Here is a 21,418-nt window from a genome sequence, read left to right on the forward strand (position 1 = left end):
TGGAGTTTGACACACACACAAACACAAACGTTCTAGAGCATGGGGACTTGGCATGGAAATCCCATCACTTGGTCCAACTCCATGTTCCTCCCCAGCTGGTGGGAAGATGAGAGTGATGCAGGTACGTACCTCATGCAGGTGATGGTGATGATGGCTTGATGGAGAATTATGACAGACAGGGGTCTCGCGGGCTCATCTTCAATAACTTCTTGAAAGGTGAACGAAAGACATATAAGGAAGCTCCTGAGATGTGGCCACCATCCAGATGGCACTATTCCCATCTCTACGCCTTTCCTGGTTGACACATGAAGTCCTCAACTTACAACTGCTCACTTAGTCACCATTTAAAGTTATGACGGATCTCTCCAGGATCCCTCTTAGAACCAAGGAGAAATTTCCTGACAGAACAATTAATCAGTGGAACAACTTTCCTCCAGAAGTTGTTAATGCTCCAACACTGGAAGTTTTAAGGAAGAGATTGGATAGCCATTTGTCTGAAGTGGTGTAGGGTTTCCTGGCTGGACTAGAGGACCTCCAAGTCCCTTCCAACTTTGTTCTTCTAATTCTAACACTTATGACCCAGATTTGAAGTTCTGAGAGGCTCTTCTTCCTCAGGGATCAGAGGATCATATTTTGGTCGCTTGGCAAACAGCCTGCATTGATGGCAGTTTGCAGTCTCTCCTGACCATGGTTTAAGTCAGGGATGGGTAACTAGGTCCTCACTACGACCTGTGAACTTCAACTCCCAGAATCCCTGAAGGCTGGAGAATTCTGGGAGTTGAATCCACCACTCTTAAAGTTATACAATTCCGCCCTCTTCATTTCTGGACATTGGCTGTGTAGTTTCTTCTAGAAAGTCTCAATGCCTTTTTTCTTCTTTCTTCCCCTAATTTCCTATTTCTATTTGTCATTCTACTTTAAGGTGACCAGACGTCCCGATTTCAGCGGGACAGTCACGATTTATAACAATTTGTCCCGTGTCCCGGGACACGGGACAAATTGTTATAAAAGTCCCGATTTTCTGGCTTCATGTTGAAAGCCCAGTGGATTTGCTTAAGAAATCCTAACTGGGGCAAGACAAAAGACACTCTGTCTAACCCCTCTCTCTCTGTCTGAGTTCTTTCATTGAAGATATTAAAACTTTAAAGCAAGAAAACGAACCCCCCCACCCCTTTTACTCACTTATATAAGAAAAGATGACCCAGTACCATAGAGCTCCAGGAAATACTTGGCTAGAGAGGTAGCGAGTGTTCCTTCCTGGATTTTCCGGAGGGGAGGGGCACGGAGGTTGGAGGTCGGCTCGTGTGGAAAAAATGGTGGCAAAGTTTCTTTGAAAAATATTTCCCTGACTAATTTCACCATTTTTGCTCAGTTCTTTGTATTAACATCTACATCATTCTGGATTGACTTGGAGTGCAAGCCTGCTTGTAAGTGAGCTGGGTTTTTTCCTTTTATTTTTTTAATGTATTTTAAAATAATATTTTATTTATTGCGCATAGGATTTTTTAAAATAGTTTTACTCTGTGTGGATTCTTTTTTTAAATTGTCTTAGACTATTTAAAACAAGATTCTATCCAAAATAAATTGAAGTGAAACCGTTTTTAAAAATTCTATGCACAATACTTTGAAATGTTTTACTTCAATTTATTCTGTGTGGATTCTTTTTTTAAATTGTCTTAGACTATTTAAAAAAAGATTCTATCCAAAATACAAAATACCAGCTGCAGTTATTCACTTAAGAACTGTGGCAGGAAAGGTGGTATAGTGACCAAAGTTACAATGGCATTGAAAAAAGTGACTGATGAGCATTTTTCACACTTAGCAACCATTTTCACACTTAGTGACCATTGCAGCATCCTCATGGTCACGCGATCAAAATTTTGATGTTTGGCAACAGATTCGTATTTATGATGGTTTCAGTGTCCTGGGGTCATGTAATCACCTTTTGACAAAGTCAAATGGGGAAACCAGATTCACTTATGCTACTAACTTATCAGCTGCAGTTATTCACTTAAGAACTATGGCAAGAAAGGTGGTATAATGGGCTTAGTGACCAAAGCTACAATGGCATTGAAAAAAGTGACTGATGACCATTTTCACACTTAGTGACCATTTTCACACTTTGCGACCGTTGCAGCATCCTCATGGTCATGCGATCAAAATTTTGATGTTTGGCAACAGTTACAATTTATATTTGTAAATCGTAGTTATGTTGAAATTAAAAAAACATTACAATACTATTTTTGCGTTGTATGAAATTTTTGTTGTTACATCTAAAAATTATAATCAAGCCCCCCTCCCCGTCCCGGTCAAAGGTGTTCCTCTTTACCAATCTGAAAATCTGGTCACCTTATTCTACTTTATATATTAAATATCTGTCTATCTGTCTGTCTCTCTCTCTTTCTCTCACTCTCACTATCCATCCATCCATCCATCCATATCTATCTATCTATCTATCTATCTATCTATCTATCTATCTATCTATCTATCTATCTATCTATCTATCATAGGCAGGGGGTTGGACTAAAAGACCTCCAAAGTCTCTCCCAACTCTGCTATTGTATTGTATTGTATTGTATTGTATTGTATTGTATTGTATTGTATTGTATTGTATTGTATTGTATTGCATTGCATTGCATTGCATTGCATTGCATTGCATCGTATTGTATTGTATTGTATCGTATCGTATCTATTTTTCTGTCTGTCTCTCTGTCTCTGGATATAAAAATAAACACTAATAATAAAAACAATGGGGAAGCCAGTTTCATGAAACAACCGTGCGACTAATTTAACGGCAGTGATTCAGCTAACAATGATGGAAACGCGCTCAGAAGCACCTGCCCCGCCTCTCCCCACTTACGATGACCTTGATGACCAATTCCTATTTCTCAGGTAGATGGAGGTCTTGCCTCCTGCTGAGGGCAGCCGCTTTGGTGACCATGATGATGGACCTCATGAAGGCTTTCTTCAGGCCTTCATCCTGGGAAACCCAAGTGGGAAGAGGGTGAGGTGAGAAGACACCAGGAGGAAGAGGGTGCATCTATTTATTTCAGTCTTTACGTAGCCGACCGTCTTTTCTTGAACTCCGGGGGGCTCCCAATCAAAATACCCCCTGGACATTCTGGATTCTAGTCCCACCTTAGGCATGAGAGGCAGTTGAGAGACTTTGGGCCAATCACCAAGAGATGGAGAGTTCTAGTCCCGCCTTAGGGATGAGAGGCAGCTGAGAGACTTTTGGCCAATCACCAAGAGATGGAGAGTTCTAGTCCCACCTTAGGCAGGAGATGCAGTTGAGAGACTTTGGGCCAATCACCAAGAGATGGAGAGTTCTAGTCCCACTATAGCCATGAAAGTCAGTTGACTTTCAAACTGTCTGAGCCAATCACCAGGAGACTGGAAGTTCTAGTCCCGCCTTCAGCATGAGAGCCAGCTGGGTGAGTCCACATCTGGCCCAGTTCTTCTCTCTCAATTCAACACACGTCACAGGGTTGTTGTGGTTGTGTGAAAAGGAAGAAAGAGGATAATGCGCTGCCTTGAGTCTAATGAATGTGATATGACCATAGATAAAGAAACCACTAGTATTTCATCATCTCCAGGGCAATTGGAACAGGAAGCAGATCTGAATGGGAGGCATAAGTGGGGGCTGGAGGTCGCCTGTTGAACCCAGATTCTCCCCAGCAACCTCTAAGAACGGCAGTCAGGGTGTCCTTGTTTACCAAAAGGGGATATTTGTAGCTCAGGGTTGAGCCCTTGGTGCTCCCTGAGCTTGGTTGGTTTTTACAGACGTTTCTTATATTTTTTCACCAGCAACTGAAATCCAGATAAGCAGGGATTAACCCCAGACAAACAAGGCAGCAGTAAACAACAGATCAAGGAACTAGCAAGAGGAAAGCAACAGTCTTGCCAGCACTGACACGAGGGTGGAAACCAGCCTACCATGTTCATGGTGGAGTACTGGATGAGAATTTAGGACATGATGGGCTGGATGAAAACACCCAGGTCTTCAGGGGAGGCTCCCTGGGCTGCTTGTCCATAGCAGAGGATTAATGTTGTCCTAATCCTTTTGTCAGACAGATATTGTGGGTCCTGCCAAGACAAAGACGAGGGGGTCAAACTCTTTTCCCAAGCACCCAGAAGACAAGACAAGAAGACAAGAAGCCATGGATGGAAACAGATGGAGATTCTTAGTCATCCAGGTCATGGTTGTCCCAAAGGGGCTTTTTCCAAAGGCAACTGGACTTCTTTTTTTCCTTGAAGAGGTTTCGTTTCTCATCCAAGAGGCTTCTTCAGTTCTGACTTCGGTCAAAACAGAAGAAGCTTTCTGCATGAGAAGCGAAATGTCTTCAAGGAAAAACAAAACCCTTTGAAAAAGCACCTTTGGGTCTACTTGAGATGTTTGTTGGGCAACTCATGATCTTTTCTAGACTTATAAAATGGTCCTCCAGGAGATGGAGGTGGAGAATTTCCAGCCCCACCTATAATCTCAGTGCTGGTCTCAGGTCTTTGAGATCTATGACCAGTTTGAAGAGAGCAGATGGCCTGGAGCATCTGTCCTTCTAAACATCTAGGACTTTCCTTCCCAGAATCCCCCAGTTTTCTTCTCTACTGAGTTTTGGACCTTGGAACCCCATCCCTGATCTTACCTCATGGGAGCCTTCCAAAAGAGATGGTCTCTTGGGCTGTGCGATGTTACCGACCTCCCTGAGGACCAGGAGGATTTCTGGAAGATGATGGAATGCAGCGAGGTGGATGGTCTCCGAGATTCCCTAGGCAAAGCAATGCTTGTGAATTAGGACATTTGCATTTTCTTTTTTTAATCTTCCTCTTCTTCTTCTTCTTCTTCCTCCTCCTCCTCGGTGAACACTCTGATGGGGCGCAGGAGTTCATGGCTTCCATGACGGCCATGGGCTTGACCCAGGTAATCCGGGGCCCAACCCACTCAGCGGGTCACATGCTCGACCTCGTATTCCTCTTGGAGCAGTGGACTTGTGATCTTGGTCTGAGGGGTAATGAGATCATACCCCTATCGTGGTCAGACCACTGCCTACTGAGGCTCGACTTCCGGAGACCAAACCCCCACTGTAGGGAGGAGGAACCGACCAGGTGGTTCCGCCCCAGGTGACTTATGGAGCCGTTAAGGTTCCAGACGGAGCTTGGGGTTATTCCTGATACTCTCGCCCACAGTCCGGTAGAGACTCTGGTTGCTGCCTGGCACTCGGCAGCATCGGAGACCCTTGACCGGATTGCGCCACTACGGCCCCTCCGAGGCGGCAGATCCCGGAGACCCCCTTGGTTCACCGAGGAGCTCCGGGAGATGAAGCGCCGGAGGAGACGCCTAGAGCACCTATGGAGGTCCGACAAATCCGAATCGAACCGAGCAATGCTAACAACCAGCACCAAGGAGTACATCAGGGCACTTAGGGCAGCGAAAAGATCCCACATTGCCACCTTGGTTGCGTCCGCTGAGTCCCGCCCAGCCGCCCTGTTTAGGATAACCCGTTCCCTCCTAAATAGGAGGGATACGGAGGAACCCTTGCAGGGTAGAGCTGAGGATTATGCCCAATTCTTAGCGGACAAAATTGCTCGGTTTCGGTCGGATTTGGACTCCATCCCTGCAGTTCCAGCCGAGGCACAAGAGGATGAGGTAGACCATCTCTGGGTTGAGTTTCAGGATGTTGCCCCTGGGGCTGTGGACAAGGCCATGAGGGCTGTAAGTGCCTCCACCTGTGTACTGGACCCGTGTCCCTCATGGCTGGTTGTCAACAGCAGTGAGGTGACACGAGGCTGGATCCAGGCGGTTGTTACCGCCTCTCTTCGGGAGGGGCACTTCCCCGCCGCACTTAAAGCGGCGGTGGTGAGACCCCTCCTGAAGAAGCCATCCTTGGATCCAGCTGTCCTTAACAACTTCCGTCCAGTCTCCAACCTCCCTTTTGTTGGGAAGGTTGTCAAGAAGGTGGTGGCCTTCCAGCTTCAGCGGTCCTTGGAGGAAGCAAGCTATCTCGACCCCTTCCAGTCAGGCTTCAGACCCGGTTACAGCACAGAAACCGCTTTGGTCGCATTGACCGATGATCTTTGGAGAGCCAGAGATGGAGGCCATCCCTCCATCCTGGTTCTCCTCGACCTCTCGGCGGCTTTCGATACCATCGACCATGGTATCCTTCTGCGACGACTACGGGAGGTGGGAGTGGGAGGCACTGTGTTACGGTGGTTCTCCTCCTACCTCTCGGACAGGTCGCAGTTGGTGTTAGTGGGGGGGCAGAGATCGACCCCTAGGCCCCTAACATATGGGGTGCCGCAGGGTTCGGTCTTATCCCCCCTACTATTCAACATCTACATGAAACCGCTGGGTGAGATCATTCGAAGGCACGGGATAAGATACCATCAATATGCGGACGATACTCAGTTGTATCTGTCCGCCCCGTGCCAACTCAATGAAGCGGTGGACGTGATGAACCGGGGTCTTGAGGCCGTTATGGACTGGATGAGGGCTAACAAGCTTGTACTCAACCCGGAGAAGACCGAGTGGCTGTTGTGTTTTCCTCCCAAAAATTCGATCAGTGTTCCATCGCTCAGGCTGGGGGGTCAAACTCTATACCCCTCAGAGAGGGTTCGCAACTTGGGAGTCCTCCTGGACCCACAGCTGACTTTTGACCATCATCTGACGGCTGTGACCAGGGGGGCATTTGCCCAGGTTCGCCTGGTGCGCCAGTTGCGACCCTACCTGAACCGGGAGGCTCTCACAACAGTCACTCGGGCCCTTGTGACCTCTAGGCTGGAATACTGCAATCTTCTCTACATGGGGCTGCCCTTGAAGAGCATCCGGCGACTTCAGCTAGTCCAGAACGCAGCCGCGCGAGTGATTGTGGGTGCACCTCGGTTCACCCACATAACACCTATCCTCCGCGAGCTGCGCTGGCTACCTGCTGATCTCCAGGTGCGCTTCAAGGTGCTACTTGTCACTCATAAAGCCCTTCATGGTAGTGGGTCTGCGTACTTGAGAGACCGCCTCCTGCCAATTACCTTCCTGCGACCAATTAGATCACATAGATTAGGCCACCTCCGAGTTCCATCTGCCAGTCAGTGCCGACTGGCAACTACAAGGAGGAGAGCCTTCTCAGTAGTAGCTCCGACCCTTTGGAACGATCTCCCCATGGAGATTCGTACCCTCACCACCGTCCAGGCCTTCCGCACAGCCCTCAAGACCTGGCTAGCCCGTCAGGCCTGGTGACAAAGATAATTGCCCCCACCCGAATGATGAATGAATGTTGCTTATTATTTTACTTATGTATTGTGTGTGTTTATTGTTTGTATACCCCCTCCCCTCATTTTATGTAAGCCGCCCTGAGTCCCCTCAGGGAAAAGGGCGGCCTATAAGTATTAATAAATACTCATAAATACTCAAATACTCCTCCTCCTCCTCCTCCTCCTCCTCCTCCTCCTCCTCCTCCTCCTCCTCCTCCTCCTCCTCCTCCTCCTCCTCCTCCTTGCAAGCCCCAGGCCCTTCTACCACTGATGAAATTACCTAACTGGGTAATAAAATGTCTGCAAGAAAGCAACCAAGCACAGAGAGCACCAAGGACCCCACAGTCTTCTTCCTCTTTCTCCAAAAACCCCACAGTTCTCCTCCTCCCACTCCTCCCTCTCCTTCTCCTCTCCTATTCCCTTCTCCTCCCTTCACCTCCTCTTTTCAAAACCTGTTCCCTTCTAGAACTGATGAAATGACCTAGTTGGGTCACAAAAGGTCTACATTTCTTGTAACCAAGCGCAGAGAGCACCAAGGACCCCACACAGTTGGAGGTCTCAGCCCCCACAGGCAGCCCACTCCCACTCACCTCTCTGTCTGTCTCGTCTGCAAATGTGATTGCCAGAAGCTTCTTGAGGTGATCTTTCACAAGGTCCTTCTCCTTGGTATTTCTCAATTTTAAGCCATAATATTTGTACAGGTTTATCTGAAGGTTGGAAAAAGAGTTTGTGAGTCTGAGGGAGCTCCACCCATCATCCAGGAAAAGGAAGGAGAGGATAACGGATGATCAGAAAAGGAGCAAGTGTGGTCAAGCACAGAGCCATTTCCAACTAAGCATGGCTTACTCGCCATGGCCAACTCAGCAGAGAACAAGAGTTGGACTAATAGCAGTGTTCCAATATCTTAGGGGTGGCCCCAAGGAAGAGGGGGGTCATCCTATTCTCCAAGGGACCAGAAGTCAGGACAAGAAGCAACGGATGGAAACGTATCAAGGAGACCAACCTAGGACTAAGTAGAAACTTCTTAGTAGAAGATCTTAGTAGAAGATCTCCGAGTCCCTTCCAACTCTCTTATTATGTTATTCTGTGACTAATCAAAGAGAACTAAGGAGCAACTTCCTAACAATGAAGACAAATAACCACTGGAACAGTTTGCCTCCAGAAGTTGTGGGTGCTTCTTCACTAGAGCTTTTGAAGAAGAGATTGGACAACCATTTGCCTGAAATGGAAAAGGGTTTTCTGCTTGAGTAAGGGGTTGGACTAGAAGATCTCCAAGGCCCCCTTCCAAGTCTGTAATTCTAATATTTATTTGTCTGTCTAATATCAAAGAAATGTGGAAATAAGCATCAAAGAAAGGATGCCAAAGGAGAGACAAAATGAAACAACAAACGTTAAAATGATTTTTAACATTATTGGAAAGAATGAAATTGTTAAATTAACCCATTCTAAGTCGGCCGTGATTTGTGGGCAGTGGGGAGTTGGCCATAGCAAGTTGTCCTCTTCTGACCTTTGTCTAAGACAATTATCGTCCTAAAAGGGGAAAAGCTCAGCATATTTACCTTCTCTTTAGACAAGAAGTGGGAATCGCTTTGTTGCATTGAAGGCTTCTCGCTGATGGGCTGCAATCCACTCATTTTCCCCCTGGGGACTTTGTGGTCTGCAGGAATCTGCTTGGACGACAATAACAATAACGACAACAACAAAAAAGAAGTTGTGAGGAAGTGAAGGAGCAGAGGAAGGAAGAGGTTTTTCTGTGTTTCCAAGGGGAGGGTTGGTCTCCCTTCTGCCTCAGGGTGCATCGGATCATTGATTCGACTTTTCTAACTGGGACAGACACAAAGCCCCTAAGAAGGACCATCCGGATTGCATCAGCTGGAGCCAAGGGAGCTTTTGAGAGGAACGGAAGGAAAAGCTCTGCCACAAATGGTGAGATGAAGAGCCTGGATTTTCTTCCTCTGTCTGGAATGGCCAGGAAACAACCTGTCTCCAGAGGTTGGTAGTCCTTGATTTATCACCATTTATTGTTGGGACCTGTCTGTCACAGTAGCCAAATCAGATGGGGAGGAGGAGGAGGCGGTGTGGGAGTCAGTGTCAGCATTGAAGCAACCTAGGAGATTCGAGGGGGAAGATGGAAAGGAGCTGGCAGAGAGAGAGGGAGAGGGGGAGAGGGGGGCAGAGCCTGAGCTGTCCATCAGCCCTCAGATGGAGACTCAACCGTCCCCAGCCGTCTAGAGCCCTCAACAGTCTAGAGGTGGCTGATGAGGAAGAGGAAGAACAGCTGGGCCCAGTGCCTGCCACGTGGAAGCCCAGAAGGCAGAGGAGAGGAGAGCAGTGGAAATCTATGGGACGGAAGAGGCACCGCTGCTAGCAAAGTCCCACCCTAGCTCTGGTGGATAAGGGGTGGTGGTGGAGATGAATAGGTGTGGCAGACATGTATGCATTTAAGTCAAAATAAAGCACATTCCAGCAGCAATGTCAAGGTCATCTCCAGGGGGACCTACAGTGGCCGGAGGGAGGGACTTCTACAACCTGCGAAATTGCTTCCTTGGGAATGTGACTGATGACCCACCTTGGGGGAGGGGGAAACAGGGTCAGAGCTTACAGGGAAAAGGTGAGGCCAGATTTGGCTCCACTTGGAATGGGGCAGATATGAAGCTCCTGGATTTCTTTTGAAGGTTTGGTTGAGGCCCATGATTTACTTAGGGCAGTGGTTCTCAACCTGTGGGTAGCGACCCTTTGACCCTTTCACAGGAATCGCCTAAGACCATCGGAAAACACATATTTTCAAAGGTCTTAGGAACCGAGACACCAATTTTATGGTTGGGGGTCACCACAACATGAGGAACTGTATTAAAGGGTTTCGGCATTGGGAAGGTAGAGAACCACTGAATTAGGACATCGGTCGGAACCCTGACATAGGAAACATTGTCAGTACTACAAGGGAGTACAAGGTTTTCAGAGTGGAGGAGAAGAAGGGGAGGAATGGGAGGAGGAAGGAGGGAGGGGGAGGAAAGAAGAGGGAGGGGATGATGATGAGGACTATGAGGTCCTTGATGCTCTCTGAGCTTGGTTGTTTTCTTGCAGACATTTCATGGGCCAACTAGAGAACATCATCAGTGCTAGAAGGGACTGAAGTTTGCTCTCTGTTTATACACAATAGCTTGTCCTGAATAAGCAGGGAGCAAACATCACACTCACCAGCACTGATGATGTAGTTGGATCATGAAATCTGTATAACTAAAGAACCAAGTCCAGGGAGCACCAAGGGCCCAATCTTCTTCTTCCTAGCGTATTCCCACAGGTGCAGGGTCTGGTTTTTGCATCATTGAATGCCACTTTACACCGTCACCTGCGTTTCCTGGTTGCAGGCCTGCAGCTTCCATATTTTTGTTGATGGCCTCTTGCCATCCCTGTTTTGGATGCCCACAAGGTCACCAGTCATTGACTTCCAGTTGGTAGGCAGCCTTGGCCACGGTGGGAGGTGCTGCTGTCTTGACGTGTCCTTATCAGCAGAGTCAGACTTCTCTCATCTTCTCTGTAATTGGAGCCACACCAAAATGTTGTTGAATACGGTCATGTGTGATGTGGTCAGGAAGGGAGGTGCCCTATATACAATGGAGCCTTCACATTTCCATGCTATGGAGAGAGCTTTCGCTCCCTCCTGTTGCTGCCCAGCATTCAGGGCCATACAATGCAACAGGAGGATGATTCTCTTGTAGGTCGTAGATTCAAGACGGGTTGGCATCTGTGTGTCCCGTAATACATCAGTGAGTTCTCGCCAACGCATCCAGGCTGCATTCACCCTTGCTTGCACCTTGCCATTAATGTTCCCTTTTGTTGTGGCCCTCCAGTGGAGCTGGCAGCAGGGTGGGACAATGAGAAGGTTGGAGAAGAACATGGGTCAGTCCTGGGGACTGAGGGAAGCTCAGACGAAGGTTCAGGCATTTGGTTGGTTGGCCGTTTCAAGAGTGGAAAGTTCTGTTTGTGACTATAAGATGCTCTGTGCCAAGTGTTGCCTTGCCTTCTGTTTGGAAACTGATTATCTGGCAGCTCTCCAAGCGAGATAAGGTTCATGTAGATATATATTCCTTTGAAAGTCTGTTTGCCAAGCCTGGCTGACTCTCAATGAAAGGAATTCACAGTTGTGACCAAGACTCTGCTTCTTGCTTTTAAAGGAAGCCTGGGTCAGAAGACCTTTGCCTTGGAGGTGGGATCCCAGATACCCAAAAATCTCCACCTTCTTTGGGTTTTCTCCATGGATTGAAGCGTTCCAGGGCTGGTGACAGACTCTAAGGACTGCATTGTCCTGATGTTCAGGCGGAGTCCGAAATGGTTCAGGCGATCATTCCATGGTCCTTCCATGCTCCCCACACCATGGGCCCCATCGTCCAGCCACTTCTCCAGAACTACCTTTGTCTACTTTGGGGGTCAATTATGTCCATCGTGGCAGCAATGGCTTCTGCAACCTCTGCACGAAGGACCTCCGGGCCCCCAGTGACACAAACCCAGCTGCTTACCTGGAGAGGATGAAGATGTTCCAAGATGGTATCCAATATTTGTTTCTCTTCCATCGAGTTCAAGATTTCTTTGATGGATCTGCCTTTGAACCACCGCTTGCTCTCCCACAAATATCTGAAGTGTTCATCCGAGAGTTCTGGGAAGGAGAGACAGGATGAGATCGAGGGGCAATTGGGCGGGAGGCGCCTTCTTGAAGGGAAGAGATTTAGGTTTAGGTTTATTAGATTTATATGCCGCCCTTCTCCCAAGGACTCAGGGCGGTGTCAACATTAAAAAAACACATATTACAAAAGTTAAAAAAAATTAAATAGAATATCCCAAATCCAATTAAAATTGACAATGACAATTTTTTTTAAAAAAATCAAATTAAAATTAACAGTGATCAATAATTTATTTTGTTTTGTTCAGGCCAGGCTGGCTTGCTGGAAAAGCCAACTTTTTAGGGCGCGTTGGAAGGACCGGAGGTCAAGGATTATATGAAGCTCCAGGGGCAGCTCATTCCAGAGGGAAGGCGCTCCCACAGAGAAGGCTCTCCCCCTGGGGGTCGCTAGCTGACACCGTCTGGCCGACGGTGCCCTGAGGAGGCCAACTCTGTGGGATCGCACTGGATGATAGGAGGCTGGTCTCGCAGGTACCCTGGGCCTAAGCCATGGAGCGCTTTAAAGGTCATAATTAGTACCTTGAATCACACCTGTAAGATAACTGGCAACCAGTGCAGGCTGCCTAAAAGGGGTGCAACATGGGAGCACCTAGGTGCCCCCATGATAACCCGCACAGCCGCATTCTGGACCAGTTGAAGCTTCCGGGTGCTCTTCAAGGGCAGCCCCATGTAGAGAGTGTTACAGTAATCCAAGCGAGAAAGGACGAGGGCATGAGTGACTGTGCACAGAGCATCCCGATCCAGGAAGGGGCGCAACTGACGTACCAGGCGAACCTGGTAAAAGGCCCCCCTGGTCATGGCCGTCAGGTGTTCTTCTAAACTAAGCCGCGTATCCAGGAGGACATCCAGATTGCGGGCCCTCTCTGAGGGGGCTAAAATTTCTCCCCCTGTCATCAAAGATGGAATAAGATGCACAAATCGGGATGATGGAAACCACAGCCACTCCGTCTTGGAGGGCTTGAGGGGAAAGGGGTGTGTAGGGGAGGGCCAGGCTGAGCCTGAGGGAGGGGTCAAACCATGTCACAAGCCTCGAGTCCCTGATCTTCATGTCCTTAGACAACCCTCTGGAGAAGGAACAGAGAAATCAAGATATAAAACAGCATATAAAATTAGTTATGAAATATGAAGATTGATTTAGGGTGACCATTTTTAAAAAAATGATAAGATTAAAACATTGTGAAATTTCAAAGCAGCAAATAAAATCCCAAGAGCTGAGAGGGTCTCTGCCATTTCTTCCCTGCCTGATGAAGGACAGTGGCAGGAGTTGGGTTTCACTCATCTAGAGAAAAGAAGGGCGGAGTGTGTGTGTGTGTCTGTCTGTGTGTGTGTGTGTGTGTGTGTGTGTGTGTGACATGAGAGGAGTCTTCCAGTATTTGAGGGGCTGGCACAAAGAGGAGGGGGTTCACATATTTTCCGAAGCACCTGAAGGCAGAAGAAGGAGCAATGGATGGAAACTAATCAAGGGAGAGAAGAAACCTGGAATTAAGGAGAAACTTCCAAACAGTGAGGACAACCAACCAGTGGGACAGCCTGCCACCAGAAGTTGTGGGTGCTTCATCACTGGAGGCTTTTGAGAAGAGACTGGGCAGTCACTTGTCTGTTATGGTATAGGGACTCCCACTTGAGCAGGAGGTTGGACTAGAAGACCTTCAAGGTCCCTTCTGGCTCTGTTCTGATAGATGGATTGATTGATAGGGTGGGATAGGCTGATGTGATAGGAGAAGGCTGGTTCCAGAAGTAGCCCAGCTCTGTAGCATAGATACCTGGATATAAAGATAGGATGGCATCTGGGGAGCGTTTTCTCCCCTGGTCAAGGCTGCTTCTCCAAGCCTTTTCCCTCTCAGGCCCTCTTGGCAGGGAAGGAGGCTCCTTCTGTCCATGCTTGACCTCCATCTGAGGAGCCCTTGGAGGGGTCTTGACAGTTCCTCTCTGGGCCAAATCAGGCAGCCCCAGTGCTGAAAGCAGAGTCTTCTTTCTGACCTCCTTTGGAGCTGGAGAAGATTTTATCAGCAGAGGCAGGACCTGTGTGGCTCGCTGAGCAACTGAAGAAGTGGATGGGTGTGAGCCCGAGAATTGGGCTTTCTGATTGTTCCACCGCTGTGGGTCATTATTAGTGATCTGTGGATGGGCCTCCTGGCTGTCCTTCTTCAGGAAGGGCAACTTGTTCAGCATGTGAGACATCCTGCTGTGATGAACGACTGCTAGACCTGGAAGCAGATCCTATCAACAAGGGAGAAGGTTTGTAACTCCAGAGGGGTCATTGGTGGTCCTGCCTGCCTGCCTGCCTGCCTGCCTGCCTGCCTGTCTCTGTCTGTCTGTCTGTCTGTCTGTCTGTCTGTCTGTCATCTATCTATCATCTATCTCTCTCTCTCCTACCTATCTACCTATCTACCTATCTACCTATCTACCTATCTACCTATCTACCTATCTACCTATCTACCTATCTACCTATCTACCTATCTACCTATCTGCCTATCTGCCTATCTGCCTATCTGCCTATCTATCTACCTACCTACCTATCAACCTATCAACCTATCTACCTATCCCATGTTCTTCCTGGGTCAACGCAGAAAGCTCAGACTGCCCAAGGAGCGGCTGATTCTACAGAGGAATGATTGTCCTTTGTACCTCTACAACTGTCTGGTTTGGCATTGCAATCAAACTAAAACTCCTCTAGAGAGAGAAGACGGAGAGCAAGCGACAGGCAGCAGAGAGAAAGCAGAGCTGCTTAACTTAAGGCTCCACCGCTCTCCTCTCCTCCCTTGGGCCTTTCCCGGTCTGCCCTCAGGGGCCATGACATCACACCATCCTTTATGTTTCATGGGGGCAGCTGAGGCCATGACCCCAGGGGCCTTCCACTCCCCCAGGTGACGGGGTGGGATATAGAGGGTCCCCTTGAACAGCCCCCCCAATAACATTGGCCATATCATGGGGAGCAAAGCCAGGGTTCTCCTATGGAATGGCCCAATGGGAGGGAGGGAGGCTCTCCACCTGCTGGATCTCCAAAGACCCCAACCAAGACTATCCACTTTATTCTTACATGGTACATGATAAATGATACAGGATATATGATACAAGATTCATGTTATATGACGTTACATGCTGTTATGTTAGGTTATCTTATATGATATTTTGTAGTCCTTGGTTTATAACAGTTTGTTTCGTGACAGTTCAAGTCTACAACGGCACTGAACAAAGTGACTTATGACTGTTTTTCACATTTATGACTGTTGCGGCATCTCCATGGTCATATGATCAAAATTCAGATGCTTTTTATTTTTTTTTATTTTTAGACAAACAAAGACGAACAACACATGAAACATAAAACCATCATCAATTACATATACATATAGCATGTCGTTTGGTTACAAACATTTGTGCATCACTGCTTTCAATTATATATAAAATCACAGATTGTCCATCAAGTACATTATTCTTAATAAGACCAACTAACTTTAAAGTTAAAAGAAAAAAATAGAAAGAAAAGGACACACAAAAAAAAAGAAAAACAAGAAAGATCAATAAACCCGCTACATTAACACAGCTTCCCATCCTCTGTAAATCTTAAACAATGTGCCTCATTCCAAATTTCGGTTATTTTATTACTTGCAGGGTTTCAAACTCTATTAGAGCCAGGTAAGTTAATCAATTGGGGTTCTCCAACTAAAGGTCTCATTGCTTTATCTATCTATTCGGACCTTTAATTTATCTCTTTTTTATCCAAATATCCAAACCTTTCTATAAAACCATTAAACTCAAGTACTTCTTTCATTTTTCATTTCCATCACCTCCCATTCTGTCCTTACCCACATCCACGTGTAAATTTTTTACCTTCCACCCTGCCTTTACCCATGTCCACATATATATTTTATCCGCGTCCATTGCTCCTCACATATTTACTCCACCTTCCTGGAGACTCTCTGACTAATCTTTCTTAACCTTATATTGAAATAGCAATTCATACAAACATCAGCTTGCATTCTAGCCCCAAGTAGTCTAGTTAAGCTTTCGCTACCCTTCCATCTCCCACGCAGCTCCCAACTCCGTTCGTCCCAAACCACAACTCAAGAAGATCGCGATCTCCGCTCTCCTCGCCTAGGAAAATAATTCATGCGCAATTTGAGTTAGAGTTCAAACAAATCTTATATACAATATATGTCCACAATCAGCAGCACTTCTTTCAGCCTCCATATCTCATCATCGATGTACAACTTTTCCATTTTATACCAGGCAGAAATCATGAAGTTTTAAAAGCATCGCTAAGTCTTTATTCTTTACTCTTCTGCCCTTCCGGAAGAGGAAAGCAACACCCTCCGCCTTGTGGCCACGTGTCCCGCTGCTTGTCTTCTCCTTCTCCTTGTCTCTCTCCAGGTCCGGATGAATCAGGAAGTCCCGCCTTCAAAGTCTTGTAATAAAATTCTCGGGCTTCACAGACAGAGTTAAAGCGATGTTTTTGATTCTCAAATGTAACTGTAATGCCAGCCGGGACTTCCCATTTGTATGGAATCTGAGAATTTCTGAGTTCTTCAGTTAAGAAAATGTAGTCTCTCCTTGCTCTTAATATTTGAGATGGTATTTCTTTAAAAACAATCAAGTCCTGTCCATCAATTCTCAGCCTCTTGTTGTAAAGCCTCTGTATTATCACATTTCTGGATTCCCTTGTGGTGAAATATATAATTATGTCCCTCGGAAGCTGTCGCTATTTTGCTACCCACGAATTCTGGCGGTAAATTTTTTGGATCTGCCAATCAAAGTTAAGCCCCGGACTTCCCACCGAGCGGCTAAGAGCCTCAAAGAAGATCTGTTTCAAATTCTCCTGTTCCTTTTCACGCAGTCCTCTAACTCTTATTGCAAACGCAGTCTTATTATAATTTATCATGACAAGTTGTTTTTGAGCATTTTCAATTTCCTGTTGTAGCGTTTGGATTTTGGATGTCAAATTAGAGTTGGTTTCTTCCAAAAGTTCCAATTTATCCTCCGTTTCAGCAATATAATCTGTCATAACTGTCATTACTCCGATCATATCCTCCTTTGCTTGAGCAATTTTAGCATCAAATTGATCATATAAATCCGATATCAGTTGATTAATTTCCTGTCTGAAATTATTAAGCGTTTTGAGAAGAAATTCTTGTGTTAACAAATCTCCAGTGGAGGGCGTAGGAGGCAAGGGCAGCGACTTCATAGCAATTTTTTGAGATGTGTTATTAAGGAAGCGCTTCTGCTTAGATTTGGGAGCCATTCCAAAGAAATAAAAAATAAAAACAAGCAATCAAGCAAGCCAACAATCAAAGTCTCTGCTCCCCTCAGTTAATCTTTTAACAGTTAATACGGAGAACCCTTCAGGAGAGTAGGGCTGACTAAGTACGTCACATCAAACACAAAAGCTATAAGATCGCCATCTTGTGACGCAGCTAGAAAAGGGAGCCTTTTACATAATTGAAGCTGGTATTTTGGATAATAATAGAAGAAATTCCTCAGGAATGGTCCCCGCCCGGATTAATTTTTAAATAGCTTAGCTTTGTCCTGGGGGGGGGGGCAACCTGCCTAGGGCTGCAAAAAAGCAGCTGCGAAGAACTGGCTGGAGTAAAAGCTCAGCTAATGTTGAACCTCTTCTCCATTCACAGCGAAAAAAAAAAGGCTGTGAATTACAAAGAGATCCTAACGACTGACCTTCTCCCTGCCCCTTTCTGCCAGAAAGGGGAGATATCTATAGATCTTATAAGATATACAGACCAGAACTCTGAGAGGAGCTCCGTTGAGCTCCCGTCGGCGACAGGCTCCTCCCCCAGAACCATCAAGTACATTATTCTTATTGTTTATCGTATGTTCAGCTTACAATTGTTATTCCTTCATTTTTAAAATATAATATTCTAAAGATTAGATTCATGTACAGTATATACCAACATTCCATTACATCATTATTAATCTATTTAGTACTAATATGTCTTTATAGTATCACCTATCTCATTCTATTGTTCTTACCATATGAAACAGTTCTCCAACATATCAAATTGTTTGTTCCTTTTTGTATATTATTGAATATGAAAAAGCTTCAATAGTTGATAGCCAGACTGGGATTTTTAAATAATATTGCCTTTTGATCTTCTCCCAATTCAGTAACAAAGCCTCTCATAAATAATGTCTTCTTAAATAACCCTGTGTTTTAGTTCCCTTATACCATAGAAAAGTGTTCTGACCCCCCTCTTCATACACCAAAGCACGCCAAGACAAAGATACTTCAAAGATTTATTAACACACAGAATAGACCTTGGCAGCAATCCAGCACAGACCAGACCTTGACAGCAATCCAGCCTGCTAAGAGAGCCACAATAGCTTCTCCAGCTCTAGTAAATACATTGATTCCTGTGACAAGCTTGTGGAAAGCCATTCCTTTTATAGTCTTGAGAAGAGCCTAATTACCACCAGCTGAGTTCAATTATCTCCTGTAACTGCGTAACTGTTCTTTACGCCTATTAGCCCTCCATTGCTGGGCATCCAGGAACAAATCCCTTGTCTGTTCCCCACTGCTCCAATGCTTGACGTCAGGATCACACTCCCTTGTCTCCTCCCCACTGCTCCAAAGCTTGACTTCAGGAGCACGCTCCCTTTGGCTTTCACTGCTGCTCCAGGCCTCAGGTACCTCCTGGTGGCCAACCAGCCTCTCTGCACCCTGCTCAGAGTCGGAACCCTGTCCAGGGTTCTCCACATCTTCCAGAGCCGACTCATAGGGCCCCTTGCTGTCGGAGTCTGGTGGCAGTTCCAATGGCTCCTGCTGGGCCACAACAGAAAAGCATGCCATCCCAACAGTAAGTCATGTCCTTCTACAGTCAATAATCTAGAATTCAGTAATGTTATCTACTCCTTAACCCACATCAAACTTATTGCCTGATAATATAATTCCCAGTTAGGTAAGCCCAGTCCTCCTTTTATTCTAGCATCTTGTAACAATTTTAATTTTATTCTTGCTTCCCCCCGCCAAATAAACTTCAACACTATTTTATTTAATTCCTCAAAATAATCTTTTCCTAATCTAATTGAAATTTTCTGAAACAGATATAAAATTCTGGGTAAGATGTTCATTTTGATTGTAGATATTCTCCCTATCATTGATAGTTGTAGGTTTTCCCATTTAATCAAGTCAGTCGCAATCTGCTGCTTAAGTTTACGATAGTTATTCTCTTTAATGTGCTGCATCTTGCAGTTATGTATATCCCCAAATATTTGACCTTATTTGTGACTTGAATCTCCAAGGCTTCCTTTTGTCTTGATATATCCTTTGTCAAAATCTTCATTTTGTCTTTATTAATTTTCAAACCTGCTACTTTTCCATATTCCTCTATTCTTTCTATCAATTTAGGTGCCGTTTCTAATGGGTCCTCAAGGATAAAAACCAGGTCATCTTCAAATGCTTATAGTTTATATTCTTTTTTAATTTTCATTCCTTTTATTTCTTTTTCTTCTCTGATCGTTCTATTTAAAACTTCTAATGTTAAAACAAAAAGTAGAGGTGATAATGGGCAACCTTGTCTCGTACCTTTCTTTATTTCAATAGAATCTATCAGTTCTCCATTTATCATTATCTTTGCTGTTTGTTTGTAGTATATGGTTTGTATGGCTTGGGTAAATTTCTTACCAAAATTCATCTGTTCCAGTTGTAAAAACATAAATCGCCAATTCACATTATCAAATGCTTTCTGAACGTCTAAAAACATCAAAGCCATTGTTTTTCAGGGTGCGTCTCATAATACTCCAAAGTGTCCAGAATTATTCTCATATTATCTTTAATTTGTCTCTTTGGTAGAAACCCATTTTTATCAGGGTGAATAAAGTTGTTTAAATATTTTTTGAGTCGTTCTGCCAATATTGAAGCAAATATCTTATATTCTGAATTTAGCAGAGAAATAGGTCTATAATTCTTATTTTCCTTTGTGAAATGGACAACTAGTTAACTTAGATGAGTAAAGAAATAAAATTTGTTGTGACATTTGTGACTTTTGTGATTCAATGCAGCTTCTGGTTCCAGAGCGGAGTTTACTTCAGTGGCTTTAGACACCGGCAGCTTTTCCGTTTCGGAGTTTCTTGACCTCTTCTGCTTTGAATGACCTTCGTGGCTTCAGATCTCCCTGGAATCAGTTTTGCACCTAACAATTCCTTCTTTCTTATGGGGTTACAGAGCATATCAAGGCATCTGCGGTTTCTCCAGAGATTTCAGCTGACCTTCACTTGCTGGATGTTTCCTGGATTGGAAAAAAAAAGTTTCATTACTGGAAAAGACTTTATACATGAAATAAAAGATAATAAGTCAAATAACAATATGAGATGGTGTTACATTCAGAGTCCCAGCGTCTGTTAGAGAAATACCCTATTAATAAGGTGACCAGATTTTAACATTGGTAAAGAGAGACACCATTGACTGAGCGGGGGGGGGGGGTGTTGATTAATTTTTTTTAAAAAAAATTGGGACTTTTTAAAAATGCCGCGGGACACAGGACAAATTGTTCAAAATCGGGACTGTCATGCCAAAGCGGGATGTCTGGTCACCTTAGACTAGAGGTGCTGACTGAGGAGGATGAGGAGGATGAGGAGGAGGAGGATGAAGATGTCTCCTTCAAACGGAAGTATGTGACTGACAATTCTATATATAACTGAACAGCAGCTTGGGATGTGAGGTGGGAAGGTTCTTGGAGCTGAAAATTTAAAAAATTGCTTTTCAAACACTTGAAATAGAGTGATGCTGTATTAAACACTGCTTGTAGGCATATAAACATCCATATGTATAAATATGGATAAATAACAGTGCGCTCTGTTTTCACACTATGCAATCTTGGATTAGTGTTGTGTGGAGTTTACCAGTGTGTTAGTGGATGGCTCAAAGTGAACAAAACAGGCAAATGTAATACATGTGTCAGCTGAACATGGATTGTGTAAAACACCAAAGAAATGCTGTACTAGTATCTCATGGCAGAATCATAGCTGCTTCTCAAATTAATGTTGACCCAGACATTTTTTCCCTCAGAATTATCACCTTTCCCACCCTCCTGCCTGTTGTATTTATTTGATCTCCACTTACATAGTGTAAGGATTGAGTGAAAAATAATGGTTCCGAGGTTGTCAATTGCCATAAAAGGTAGTACTGACATGTTAGAGATGCTGAAACATTGTTTTGTTTTGATTGTTGACCAGTAGTTTTGAAAAAAACATTGGGTTGCTATTGTTTATGAAATGGAAGGCTGTGACAGGTTCTCAAGCATGCTTTAAGCAATGTGCCATGACTGAATTTTTGAGTGCTGAAGTCACTTCAACTGAAATTCACTGCTGAAAGCAGCTTCTTTATGGTGATGATTATGTTGCCGTAAGTATAATTATTGCTGGGCCAAAAATATAAATATGGTGAACCAGAAAGAGCTGATTTGTATGATCAAAAATGAAGTGAATGTTGCAATAACATCATCAAGCTGATGAATTAATTCAGGGCAATTAAATCACTCAAAGGGAGAT

The 21,418-nt window shown here is 45.1% G+C and overlaps 1 protein-coding gene across 1 annotated transcript in view; it reads left to right on the plus strand.

Moving 5' to 3' along the window:
• The window catches only part of LOC116515330 (collagen alpha-1(XVI) chain-like), a 63,040-nt gene extending 42,695 nt beyond the window's left edge, over window positions 1-20,345 (plus strand). The window contains exon 7 of the mRNA XM_032227301.1: window positions 20,094-20,345. Coding sequence (XP_032083192.1) covers window positions 20,094-20,206 — 113 coding nt within the window. The 3' untranslated portion in view covers window positions 20,207-20,345. The remainder of the gene's footprint in view (window positions 1-20,093) is intronic.
• The last annotated feature ends 1,073 nt before the right edge of the window (window positions 20,346-21,418 follow it).

This window comes from Thamnophis elegans, chromosome 12 (genome assembly GCF_009769535.1).
Source record: "Thamnophis elegans isolate rThaEle1 chromosome 12, rThaEle1.pri, whole genome shotgun sequence".
Classification (NCBI taxonomy): domain Eukaryota; kingdom Metazoa; phylum Chordata; class Lepidosauria; order Squamata; family Colubridae; genus Thamnophis; species Thamnophis elegans.